This window comes from Rhipicephalus sanguineus, chromosome 5, assembly GCF_013339695.2.
Source record: "Rhipicephalus sanguineus isolate Rsan-2018 chromosome 5, BIME_Rsan_1.4, whole genome shotgun sequence".
Lineage (NCBI taxonomy): Eukaryota > Metazoa > Arthropoda > Arachnida > Ixodida > Ixodidae > Rhipicephalus > Rhipicephalus sanguineus.
In genome coordinates, this window is record NC_051180.1 from 47,365,061 (window position 1) to 47,378,846 (window position 13,786).

Genomic DNA, 13,786 nt, shown 5'->3' on the forward strand with positions numbered 1-13,786 from the left:
TGACTAACAAATAAAGAATTTGTTATCTTTCTTCAAACGTTACTAACGGCAATAAATGATTGACAATAGGCAATACCTTTAATTTTTTATGTTTATTACATCACATAACTATAACTATGTTACTTATTGACAGGTATAATAAGGAATTCATGGTGACAAGCTGTAGAATATAATTCTGCTGTTCCATATATCCTCATTTCTAGGTCCTTGGTGTCGTCGAAGGGGTCTTAATGGCTGTCCTGGCGATTTGCGTGAAGATGCTCTAGCGCTCTTGTAGGCCACCGTCGAAATACAGCACTTAATGTAGCTGTCCTCCGGAATCCAGAATCTTGGCTGACACGTCGTTTTTCTCTGTGTGTCATTTATATGCAGTATTTATAAACAGTTCAATTTGTACGTGTAACTAAAATAAACTTTGAACCACCTCAAATAAAGAGGATACTCTAGAATTATGTGTGTTTGAAATAAAACTGATAACACTGAAATAAACAAGCTGTTATGCAATAAACAAGCTGTTATGCATATATGCTAACATTTGCTATGCCTGAACACGACACAAGTGCAAATTGAACACGCTGGTTTGCTGCGTACATTTTTTTTCTGCTTATTCGCACGTATTTTTAAGGCGAACTGTGAAACAGTAGAAATAAACAGGGAAACAGTAGGAATAAACGGAATATTCTGTAAGGCTATGCCGGAACACAACACATGAACGGCCTGTTTGTCAACGTGTTCATCGTAACACTTATCACAACCTCTGTGTAGTTTTTCTTGCTCATTAGTGCTTGCACCAAATTGAAATGATTGAAATAAACAGGCTACTATATAAGCAACATATTGACCTTAATATGACATGCAAACAAACTGCTTATTGGTATGTTGACCGCAATACTAATCTCACAAAGCTATTTACACACACAATAATGTGTATGTGTATTAGAGGGATCATCGTAATGCTGACCACTGCGCCATTTTGATCATTAGTAAGCGTAAATTAAATAAACTGAAATATTTGAAATAGACAGCTGATACAATCAATACTTAAGCATGAATATGATACGCAAACAAAGCGAGTATTGGCATTTTGACCGTAATACCTATCTTACGTGAAATGTGTTTACAGACACATTCAAAGGTATGCGTGCAGACAAGGCCACATCGTTGACTAACACAAATTGAAGAACTGCAATAAAATTGAGAATTGGCCTCCCAACCCCTTCTGTCCTGTGCTCAAATATTCGGCGAGGCAAGCAATGGTCACATCGCACACGTGTCCCGTGGGTTCATCTTGGATCCTGCGGGACAGTGAAAGGCAGCGGCGAACTCTGGCATCCGCTTGACAACGCTGTTGCAGCCAGATGGCGAGGAGCAGGAGGAGACACCGTCTTCGCAAAATAAGTTGTCGTCGTCAGCACGGTAAGTGTCGTCGTCGCAACACCGTAAAGCACAGTTCACCACAAAGAAGAGTTGTTCTGCTGTATAGTTGAGCGTGGGCAGCACGCGATTAATCTGCGACGCGGGAAGAGTGCGGAAGGCTTCGTAGGACGACGAGGTCGCAGCCAGCACGTGCAAGAGCTCCGCGTCAATATTCAGGTTGGGAATGTATGCGTAGTCCTCATCCAGCTAAAAAGAAATAAATAAAATGGTTCATCCTTATTTTACAAAAAAAAATCACGCCACATCCACGAAGTGAATGATGATTCAGGAGCTGGTTCAGAGATAATCGGGTTTTGCCTGCATTATTATCATCGTCAAGGCTCTCGAAGAACAAGAGAGAGAAGAACTCTCTCGCGCGAGTGTGTGCATGCTGCAGTTGGCTATGCTACATGTGGTTTTGCCTGCGTTAATTAACATCATCAAGGCGCTCGAACAACAAGAGGAAGAAGACGTCTCTTTCGCGCGAGCATGCGCATGCTACAGTTGGCTATGCTATATGTCTTTGAACCGTTGCGCCTGATGCGACGTATTTGGGGCCTCTTCGACTACATTTCCCGTAAGGCGCTGTCCACATTGTAGATGAGCATATTTGATCGATATTGTTTAAGAGGCGTTCTTTAGATTGGTAACCAGTGAATCAATCATTTTTATTTACTACTTCAAAGAGCGGAAGGCATGGGAAGATAGATCTAGTGAAGTTGAATGACATGCAAACTTTAAAGGGGCCCTGTAATACTTTTTCAGCATAGTCAGAAAACGCTGCCAATCGGTAGTCGATGCTCCTGAGAACACGTGAGCCAAACATTATAGCGCAGCACGCAGCCTTGAATTTACAATGAATACCCAAAGTCGGCGAGAAATCGCTCCCTCTTCTGTCCACAAGTGATCACATCAACCAAAATGACCGCGCCATAAACCAAAAGTCCACGGCCATTCGTTTATTTGAGCATCGTGAGCTGCATTGTTACCGCGGCCGCCGCGAGATGTCGCCACGTGTCCGCGCGATCCCACTGAGAGTAAGCCAAGCGCTTGAAGAGAAAAAAGAAAGGAGTGTGCTCAAGGTCATGACGCGCGCTGACGAAAGGACGCATCTTCTTGCCCCATTGTCACTTCCCTCCCTTCGTAGCTTTCAGCGCGCTCGCTGGTTCGGAAGCAGAGTGAAAGCGCTTGCAGCGGGCGACAAATCCCTGTAACTCCGCTCGTACTTGGCGGATTCTAAATATTTGTGCAGCAGCTGATTCATGAAGCAATGAACTCCGTTAATGAAGCCATTCGATGATTACTTGGAAAAGTCTTGCAAGACCTCTTGAAGTGAGCCATGTAATATGTCAAGCGCATGCTAGAAAGTTAGCGTGCTTTTTACTGACGTCATTTTTTTTTACAGAAATGACGTTAAGTTATTGTGATGACCATAATTGACCGAAGTTGTCTCAAAGGCGTTGTATAAATAGACTAATTTTATTAACCACTTCAAAGAGTGGACGGCATGGGAATAAAAAAGCTCTAGTGAGGTTGGATGGCATGGAAACCTGTAGTAAACTTAACATCTCGAGCGCATGCTAGAAAATTAGCGTGCTATTCATTAACGTAATTACCGCGATTGAAATGGCGTTGAGTTTGTGGTGGAGCCCGGTGTTTGGTAGTACTGTTTGATGTCTACACATTCTTTGCACAAAATTCAATAGGATCTAATGACGGGCGAGATCTGGTGCGAGACCTTCTACTGACTGTTGTTGGGTGTGCACAGTATCCTAAATCTGAGTATTGTGCAAAGCACTGCCTCTCTTAGTCTCTTCAGGAGTGAGTAACATCAAAGTCATGCAGAGGTCCGTACGAACGTCTCCTCGACAAAAGTATACACAAACCCCATCGCTTTTAAACTTGTGACAGACACTGTATATACAGGACACATGTGTTCACTGTGGATAAGTGTCTTTAGCTGAAGGGATCGAAAATCAGTAAGGTGAAATATGGCATCTTACCGCTGGAGGCTCAGTTGTAGGGCATCGAGCTCCTTGCATGTAGTAATACTGCGCCATGGGTGTCCACCAGTTTGTACAGTCGGGTGCCACGGCATCAATTCCTCTCATCTCCGGAGAGCAGTCGCCACGAAATAATGCATGAGAGATGATCTGCGTTACAAATAAATGCTTTTCATATAACGTGGTGACGAGTCGAGTAAACACATTCGTATAAACCATAACAAAAGAAAGCTGCTCATCATGTGCGAGACGTAAAACATATTTAGGCGAATACCTTAGATCCCTCATAAAACGCAAAAGTTGACCGGCGTCCCGCGTCGGCGGCATCGGCGCCAACACGAGTGATGCAAAAAATAATCACGCGATTACGTCACCGTATGACGTCATCACGACGTCACAGATTGCCAAAATTTGTGACGTCATTATGGGGTCACTGTTATATGACAATACGTGACAATACACGATGACGTCATCACACGCACCATCGCTTGGTCAATGTTGGGCCCATGCTGGATGGAGGCAGTGCAGAACCACGTTAGGTGCGGAAAGCTTTCGGTGGGTGGCAGGGCAGGATAAATACATCGACCGAGAAGAAAAAGGTGGCTTTCGCCTTTGAGTTGTCTTAGCTGAACGCATAAGGGACCCCGTGACTTTTATTGTTAGGATATATGTGGACCTAACTTAAACAAATAAGGCTCGTTACTCTTACAGGGGTATGCATTAGTACCCGAAGGTATAGCGAGCAAATAAGACAGGCGTCAAGATCACGCATGGTTGTGCGCAGTTAACAATAAAGATAATTGTCGTTATTGTGGACGTGAGAATATATCTCGTACAGGTCGTAACGAGATATCTCGCACACAATGTAAAACATACAACACTCGCCCGCAAAATGCGTGCAGATAGTTTACAGCGCAGTGGGCTTCGTTCTTATTGTAAATGAAGAACCTTTGACCAGCACAACAGCCTGTCTGCCCTACGCAGAAGCTGTTGGAGCTAAAATGAACTTCACTAAACACACCAATAGGGATGTTTATAAGTTTGCTGGTGTATTTTACGGAAGAAATGTTCGTCCGTCTTTGGTCTATTACCTGATCCTTCGTTCTCAGCACGGCGGCGTATATCTTAGCTTGCTTATTGGCAGCCATAGAAGGAACATAAGCACGGTATCTGCTTTTCACTTTCTTTAGCGTTTGCGATAGCAATTAGTTTATGGAATACTTACGACTCCCTACTTGTTACTAGTGTGTTCTGCAACCATGTTCAGACCTCACGAAATGACGAAAATTTTAGGCGTTCGGTCACAGCACTGTCGTTTCGTTCTTGGTATGCGGAGTTGGTTCGACGGAAGTGTTAGAACTTAGCAGACAAGCTTACCAGCCTTCTAGATTTCGCGTTACATGATATTATATACAAATATACAGAAGGAAAGAAGGTGACTTTTAAGGGCTCGTTTCTCTTTGTTAGACACAATGTTAAGAAGAACCACGGCCACTGGATGAAAAAGCGCCCGTGCGCTTTTTCATCCGGCGGCCGTGTAAGAACTAACAGAAAATAATGCCAAGGAGAGTATAGGGGATATTATTTGTGGTAATTATAATATAAGTGTAAAGAAAGCACAGTGGGCGAAAAGATAACTTGCCGCCGGCAGGGACCGAACGTGCGACCTTCGAATAACGCGTCCGATGCTCTACCAAAAGTGCACGGGAGGATGACCGCCGCTGTAGCTCAATGGTAGAGCATCGTACGCATTATTCGAAGGTCGCAGGTTCGGTCCCTGTCGGCAGCAAGTTGTCTTTTGGTTCACTTTGCTTTCTTCACACTTATATCATAATTACTACAAATAATATCCCCTATACTTTGCTTGGCATTATTGTCTGTTCTCATTAACATTGCTTCTCAAAAATACGAGCTCTTAAAAGTCAACTTCTTTCCTTCATTCATAGCGAGGGTCTCGTTCTGGCAGACTTGATGCCTTCAGGTGGTATGCGAGGAATTATTGGTCAGCTGCCCGCTCGTAAAAAAAGAAAAAAAAAAGATCACGTGCTACGTGACGCCAATAGCGAGAAAAAGAGTGTTCCACACTCGCCGCTATTGCTGCGATCGGCGCTGACTAGCACTGGTTCGGTCCCTGCCGGCGGCAAGTTATCTTTTCGTCCACTTTACTTTCTTCGCACTTATATCATAATTACTACAAATGATATCAGAAATATACAGAAGTACTTGTTCTGGGTTAGCTGGTGCAAATTACCTATTGAGTTAAGGGCTCAAGTTCAGACTGAGATAACGTAGCTATAATCGCACTTATGTTTCTCTTTGGCTTAAGTGTGGCGCCTCACTTTATAGTTACATGCAATGTGACTGCCGTAGCCGATAATCACGGACTCAACAACGTAACGAACCCATTCCTTAGTGCATTCTTCCGCCGGACTGAAAATGGGTCGCGTAAAAGCTTATCCAAATGCACCTACCATTCCAATGGCTGCATAGTTGTACGATGGAGGGCCATTGCTTATAAGGAATGGCGGTCTCGCGATGCCCGCTGGGATCACAAGCTTGTTGAGGCACGGAGAGTAGGCTGCTCGCATACCCGCAGCCCCGAAGTTCACGTCCGGTTGACCAACGCGTTCAAGGATGCGCTTTTGAACCATCTTAGCGGACGGAATCCACGCTTCCCAAAATATTCTCTTGGCTTTCGGGAATGAGCCGTACATGGCCTCCAAGTCTGACTCTACTCGAATGTTACCAGGAAAACCAATAGCTAGCTCCACTGTGGCTAGCCTGTGCAGCGCTTCCAGTCGAGCTGAATCAACCCAGTGCCGGGAAGTGTTGCCGCGTTCCTTCAGATGTTTCGTGATTGTCTCGAGGACGACGCTGGCTATCGCCTCCAGTTGCGCCCGCGCTTCCGGAGTGAACTCTGCGTTCGAAAATATGACGTTGCAGAGAAACAGACAGAAAAAGTTCAGGCATGAATAAGGAAGGTTATGAAAGGGGGGAATTTTGAATTCACCCGATTAGAAGCACGAAGCTACAAAGGCAACTCGATCGGATTTTTCAGATAAATTCTTAGTTGACAAAAATGTTTGCCTGGTCCGGGAATCGACCCACAACCGGCGTCTTTCTAAGATATTCAGGTTTCCCTCTAGCCTAACGAAAAGGCTAGCGAAGACCGCGCAAGGACAGACTGACAACTTGAAGTAGAGGCACTGAATATGGTAAGTCGGTATTCCAAAAGTTCGCAAGGTGGAGGAAGGTCGATAAAACAAAAGCGAGAAGTTTCCACTAAGTCGCGCAAAGCTTAGCAAAGCGAAGCACGGGCCCGTCGCCGCTCGCTGGGCAACCTATTTCTCTATATTTCTCTATACAGTTGGGCGGCCTTCATTTCTTTGTAGTTTTCTGATTCTTTTTCCCTCGCTTTCTTTTTCTCTCTTCTCTCTAGTTTTTCTGTCTTTTTTGTGCCTCTTTATTTCTGTTTATTTTTTTCCCTCTTTCTTTCTCTTTCTCGCTCTCTCGCTTTCTATCGCTTTATTTCCTATCTTTGTCTCACTCTTTTTCTCGCTAGCTTCCTATTTCTTTCTATCTTGTTTCTCTCGCTATATTTCTTTGTGTCTGTTTCTTTGGTTCTCTCTTGCTTTGTATTCCTGCATTTCTTTTCCTCCATTTCTCTATTTCTCATTCCTTATATAATAAGCTTTACGCTCCCCCCCCCTCCCCCTCATTTTCCTCCGCCTCACCCTCACATCTGTCCTCCTCAACCTGACTCCCATTTTCTACCCTCTTGCTATACGATACTATATACAAGGCTATGCTATGTTCTACCAGCATGCCTGGATAGTAGTGATGCAGAACTATCGGTAAATTGACTATCGATAGTATCGATAGTTTCTTTGAAACTATCGATAGTGCAGACAAACTATCGATAGTCCTACTATCGACAAAATATCGATAGTGCACTCGGTAGTACCATGGTAAATATTACTAGCGATATTATTGCCATGTGTGTTTATTGCTTTGTTTTGATGTAATAGGGTTTCACCCACAAGAACTGTTAGCAACCTTTGACACAGACTGCGCTGTAATGTTTGAGAATCTTCACGATTGTTTGAGATCATTCTCTTAAGGTTACGCGCCGGACGCGAATAGTCAAGTTTATTCGAGAACTTACGCGAGCACCAGCGATAACGCTGTAAGGTTCGATAACGGATGCATGAAAGACGACGCTTTCCACCGATGATCAGATTACTCGACGGCCGACGACTGTTCTCGCGGCTCTCAGTGCGCAGCGTGTATCGCTTGTATTTTTGAGTTTTGATTTTCTGGTCACAAGATCGCCCAAATAAAGAGCTCCATATTTCTGAGTCTTGTTGCAGCATTCTTCACCGTCACAACCACGTGACAATACTATCGATAGTGGTGAGAATAAGGATGCTGTTACGGGTCGGCCATATTGCCAAAATATTTGTGATAGCCTACTATCAGCTTCGATTAATTTATGAGCAATTCTTGGCAAAAGAAATAAATTATTTTCGCAGTTAAAAGAGCGGAATATGTCCATCAATAAATCAATAAATTCTAATCCAAAAGCAACCAGTTACACCTTACAATGAACAAACTTAGTTCATGATATTTTTTGTATTTTGAAATCATAAAGAGAAATATAAATTTGAAGCTGCGCAGCTCCACTACATGTAACGCCTTCCTTTCCGCTACAACTGAATAGTTTGAATTTATGATCATGTGTCAGCAAAGCACTCAGGTGAAGAACACAAGTATGTCAACTTTCTTGCCCTCCAGCCTGCTCCTCCGGCTCCCCTATGTACCGCGCGCGCGAGGAACCAAGTTTATTCTGCAGTGAGTTCGTGCTGTTGGTTTTATACTAGCGATAGTACCATCAATTTTTTCACTATCGATAGCGCTATCGATAGTATTCTTTACTATCGATAGTTCGATAGTGACTCAGCTATCGATAGTATCGATAGTGCCATCGATAGTTCTGCATCACTACTGGATAGCCGAGTGGTTAAGGCGCCTTGTGTTACGTGTCCTTCTCCTCGTCTAGTCTGTTGTTTTCGCTGGCGCTGTTTTACTGCGAGTAAGACGCACGCCTGCAGATCTTGGGCACGCGGGTTCGAATCCAGCCGCCTCATGAGGATTTTTTTCTCGCCAAGAGATTTCTTTCAGTCTTTCTCCCTTTCTTTCTTCACTCTCCTCCTCCCCATCCCATCTCTCCTTCGCTTTACGCCGGACAAATCGGCGCACGTGTCCTCGAAGCGAACCAGAAGAGGACGAAGTGAGTGCGTGTCGGTTCATGATGATGATAGTGTTGGGTCACGACCCATTACGCCGAGCTAGAACGCCGTTAAAAGGCAAAAAATTACTCACAAGCACATAGAAGCCGCAGTACAGTGTTTTCAATGCGAAGCACATCTTAGCAAACAAAATGCACTTTGACCATTTCTATCTATGTATCTATCTAGCCACCTCATTCTGGGCGCTATCGTGGTCGTCTCCTTAGCTTGACACGTACCAAAATTTGCATGAGAGGGCATTAGTGTACGACGAACACGATGAACAGGTTATTGCATTGATAGGTTGATATAGTTGTCGCGTACATCATGAAACCCTTTCCTTGAGTCATGTGTGGCACATACCGGCATACCACGGCCCATGGAATGCGGGTATGAGCCGCAGGATATTCAAAGTTTGTAAATCCCAGGAAAGGCGATAAAAGATTTTTAAACAACCTTTACGCAATCGCGTTTTGAGTTTGTGTCGAACAAACTGCAGGGCAGGCGTCGGCAGCGCTGCCGTTGAGGGAAACATCAGAAGAATGGAAAGGTTAAAAATCATCGTTATAGCCGCAATCGAACCCAGGCATTCTTCGTGGCAGTCAAATACATTTACAGAGTTACGCCAGTGCTTGAAAATGCTTACGTAAAAGACGCTATAATTAGGTCTTATCGTGGCAACGTCCACTGTGGCTGCAGTGTTCGTTATCTGCGCTTGGAACAATGTAATAAACATTACCTATTAACTCATATGACTCGCCATGCTATGATAAACACGGACAAAAATGGCATAAACCCCTTCTTACGATGGTCACATCATCGCACTGTAGCGTTCAGTTCATTTCGATAAAACTGACATCTGTGGTCTAAGGTGAGTATCGGCGTCATGTAGGACCGTAGGATAACCCTTTGGGCGTCAGTGTAGTCGGTATAGTGTCAGTGTAGTGGGACGTGCCTGGTAAGCCTACGATCAATCTCGTAACCGGTAGAGCGGGAGAGAGGGAGGGAGCCCTAGGACCTTCTCACCACTCCCAAATTGTTGCATCCTCACATAGGCACATAGACACTTTCCTCAAAATAGGTGCTTTCCTCAAATAGTCAAGGCCTTTAGCATGTGCCTCCCCCCCTTTTCCTCCCCGAAAAAATTTCCTCGCTAGGGGTCTTCCCACGATACCCATCACTACTCAGAATGAACAAATAAGTCAGTCCAACTCAGAACGCTTAACTCAAACCAATAAAAATATTCGGTATAGGCCACTAATGGCCCACTGCTTTGCATACCATCGACTCCCAGAATTAGTGGGATCTGCCGAATTTTTAAATCTGGATAAAGAAAAAGAAACGCCAGTGTTGGTTTGATTTCAGGTCGTATATTCCCCTTTATGTGCCTGCATGTTGAACGAAAAAAAAAACACTCTGATAAGCAGAGCTGTACGACAGGTAGCATAACGCTTGCAATACGCCTAAGAGAGTGAAAGTTAAGACATACGTTTGAAGAGGAGAAGTCCTTGGATTGCTGGCTCCATGACTTCAGAGACTTTGCGAATGCAGTGGCTCGCCAAGTCGCTCTCAGGCAGCGTAGCCAGTAGCGGGCTCCTACCGAAGCCTATCATTTGACGAATGAGGCTCCAACAGATCAGCTGGTGTCCTTTCGGCCAAGACTCGGGCTGTGTTATCAGCTTGAGCAGTTCGAGGGCTGCTGAAGAGGCGTGCGCAGTGTCATTCGCTCCGTACGCAAGTCGCGAAAGTTGTTGAAGTTGATCGTGCCATTCATCTGCGTAAAAAACAAGAAATGGCCAGCTACGATTTCCCCTTTTGCAGTTACTCTTCGAAACTACGGATGAGCGCGTTTATTTGTCCATTATTTGCAGGAACAAAATTTAGAAGGATTTAAATAACACAAAGAAGAAAATATATTTTTAACTCTCTTTTATAATAATCTACTACTCTGTGGATTAGCTGTTAATAGGAAAAATATAAGCATGTCCGATGCATACCCAGGAAATGCCGCGTGCTGAGAGAAGGTGCGAAAAATGTTAAACCTTACTAGTCCCTGCTTGCTAACTTACCTGGCTGTCCGTACCAGTGAGCATAAGTAGCCAAGTCTTCTAGACGCATGAAAGAACTTCTGTACTTCTTTGGTATTCGCCGTTGGTCCATTAATTTCTTGAAAGCTGTTAAACAAACACATTCCTTCTTTTCAGATTTCTAGCATTAAAGCTCACATTTTACTGTTTGCAGTCACTTTCTATAAATTCTTTCTAAGTTCCGTATGTATTTTTTGTATTTGAGCAAAGTAACGCGGATGCTAACCAATTATTTAGAAAAGTCAGGTAATGTTTGATTGTAGGAGTGCGCCCACTTATGTCTTTCCTAAATTGCACTGTACGAAGTACGACGGTATAGTGGTTGCTTAGAGACACTAAACGAAAAAAAAAACAACTGATAATTCTTACGCGTCACCTTATAAATATACATGACCCTATATGTTGTCAGCGAGTAACACGGTCTATGATCTTGTACAAGGGAACAAAAATGAAAACCATGAAACTTTCCGGCACTCTAACTGTCTCTGAATTCCCCATGTGAGCGCTCGAGCACGTGGTATTCTGATGGTGAGAACAGCGTTGTTTTAACTGCGATGACAAAAATACAATGGCACGCAATGTATTATTTCTAAACAGCGATATCTTTCATGTCATCTTTTTTGTACAGATGTGAATATTCTCGTTATTACAATGCTATAGTCGTGTGGTAGCGAAAAGCAGGCAGATAAATTCCAAACCGTCACCTTCAGATTCGAAGTGTGCGATGTCCGGAATGAGCATTACGATCTCCGGTCTGAGTGGTTTAGCTTCGTAGACTAGTAGTACACCAGCGTAGTAATCCTTTTTCTCTTGCTCGCTAAGCATAGATCTCTCTCTGAGCCAATCCTGGTCGGTCCTGCTGACGACAACCTACGCCAGTGCACAGAAAATTCGAAAGAGGCGCAGAAAACAAATCGGCTATGACCTAGGCATGACTGAAGCAATACACTTCTTATAAACAGCAAGATATGAAAAATTTCTGGACACGGGGTATCACGGGAGCCAATGTTTCGACAAGCGGCCTTGACTTCTTCACTTGCAGCCTTGAAGAAGGCAAGACCGCTGACCGAAACGGTAGCACCACCGACGCCCAGTGTCCAGGAATTTTTCCTCTCTCCAAACATCCATCTTCCCCTGAACTTCTGCCTGAAACAGCTGGGTAGTTTTTCTATAGCTGCTCGTACTTGAATAAGGTCAACACATTATTTGAATTATCCGGCTACCGATAGTTATAGTGCGTTCATGCTTTGTGTATGTTGGACTAGCAACACTGCTTAATATGTAGTATAACACGATATATACTTAAAAGTAAGTTATTGTTGAATTACGGAACTTTGCCCCCACGTTTCGTACAAGTTCCTTTAATAAAATTCTATTATTAAGCTTTTGCAATTAAGTAGCAACAATATTTAACTAATCGAGAAGTATTGTTTCTTTGAAACGGGAACAATAAAGGAGGAACCAATGGAGTTCCATGTCAACCCTTGTCACCACCCAGAAGAATAGTACGCCTTGCTTCTTAAATTTATGTAGCTGAAGACTGCATATATGTTGCATCTGTGGGAACTATATTCACGGTTTATGCACACCTTCTATCCATTGGACTGTTTTTCGTGTACTGACTGTAGTACTCTGTTCCCATCTTATCCCCTCTTCAAAAACAAATGATACGGATTCAACTGCCACGTCTCCTTAGCCCTGCTCTCACACGTAGAAATGGCGCGGAGTGCCTTACCCGCATAATCTTCTTGCCGTTCACTACATGTAGACCATCGATGCGGACGGCCACGAAAATGTGAAGCGCGTACTGCAGAGAAAGGCGAAGCATGGGCAAGACCGGGTTGTCCGTCGTGTCCTTAGCGACCTGGCCCTGTCGGCCAGTCAGATTAAGGCCAACGGACTCGAGGAAGTGCCTGATTTTGGGAAGCTCCAGCGCGAGTCCATCTTTGGCGAATCGTACGCACGCTCGAAACAGGCTGACCGCCTTCTGCATCGCCGTGTGGCCGGATTCCGGAAGCGAGGAAGAATCGAGGAGCGTCTTGAGAGTGTTGAGTGCTTCATCTTGAATCTGTCGGGCGTAAAAATAATGAACTGAATGATTTCTGTCGAATTTGAGCTCTGGAAATGCTAGGTAAGAGCCGAGAATACACGATTTTGCATTACATGAACGGTTTAGTTCCCACCTTTCCCCAGAAAAGCCGTTGACCAAAGCCAGTCCGTTGTGTGAAGCACGTTATCGCTTTATTTTTTTTTTCATTATTGTATCTATGGTGACTCAGTTTTTTTTACATTCGACCAATTGGAATAGGGGGGGGGGGAGTGAGAAGACACCCTCTCCCTCCTGCAAGACGTGCAGAAGACGAGCATGCAGGCGGTTTTACTTCACACCTAATCTTATTCACAGTGAACGTCGAAAAGTATGGGTGTATTCACACAGAATATTTGTTACATTGTTTTCTTTGTTTTCATTGACCTCAGTGCACGGTTATAAGTGTTGCTACTGCAGCTACAAGTGAAATTCTTACCTGTGTATGGAGCCCGCGGTAACGTGCTTGTTGTCCACCACACACGTGCAGCTGGAAGTCTTCGCATGGATCCGCTTCAATACCATTCATGATGTGTACATTGAGTTCACTGGCTATTAGACATTCCTGAGAGCTGCATTCAGTGGTTGAGGCTGTATTCTGCCGCAGTTTGTTGTCACGCGTCCCATTGGTGTCATTTTGGTACCAATAAAACAGCCCACTGGTTTTCATCGAATGTTGTAATTGATCGCGTTGGTGCACCACTGAATCGCTCATTTCATTTGAGTGCAACGTGCCGTCATAGCGCATTGTAGTCGATAAAGAAGATTCATTTGCGTAATTGGTCCTTACCGAATTACTGGCTACGTTTTTCCTCCTAGATGGCTTCTCCCATTTCAAGTACGTGGCAGTGACTGCTGTCGACGACCGTCCTGATTTGTGTCCGCGATTAGAGTCAACGCGAAGTG

The 13,786-nt window shown here is 44.1% G+C and overlaps 1 protein-coding gene across 1 annotated transcript; it reads right to left on the bottom strand.

Moving 5' to 3' along the window:
- Positions 1–688: 688 nt before the first annotated feature.
- LOC119393591 (neprilysin-3-like) lies at positions 689–13,561 on the bottom strand. Its single transcript, XM_037660698.2, has 8 exons — positions 13,320–13,561; positions 12,530–12,862; positions 11,499–11,664; positions 10,777–10,881; positions 10,197–10,481; positions 5,891–6,336; positions 3,420–3,569; positions 689–1,623 (listed from the first exon to the last, which is right to left on the bottom strand). Exons 1-8 carry the CDS (start codon positions 13,548–13,550, stop codon positions 1,258–1,260), a joined length of 2,082 nt encoding a protein of 693 aa, XP_037516626.2. The 5' UTR covers positions 13,551–13,561; the 3' UTR covers positions 689–1,257.
- Between the last annotated feature and the right edge of the window lie 225 nt (positions 13,562–13,786).

Coding starts and splice junctions, on each gene's coding strand:
- LOC119393591 (XM_037660698.2), bottom strand. CDS start 13,550: ATGAAAACCAGTGGGCTGTTTTATTGGTACCAAAATGACACCAATGGG. Junction 10,882..11,498: donor CGCACACTTCGAATCTGAAG/GTGACGGTTTGG, acceptor TTTGTTTAACAG/CTTTCAAGAAATTAATGGAC. Junction 3,570..5,890: donor ACTATGCAGCCATTGGAATG/GTAGGTGCATTT, acceptor TTTGTAACGCAG/ATCATCTCTCATGCATTATT.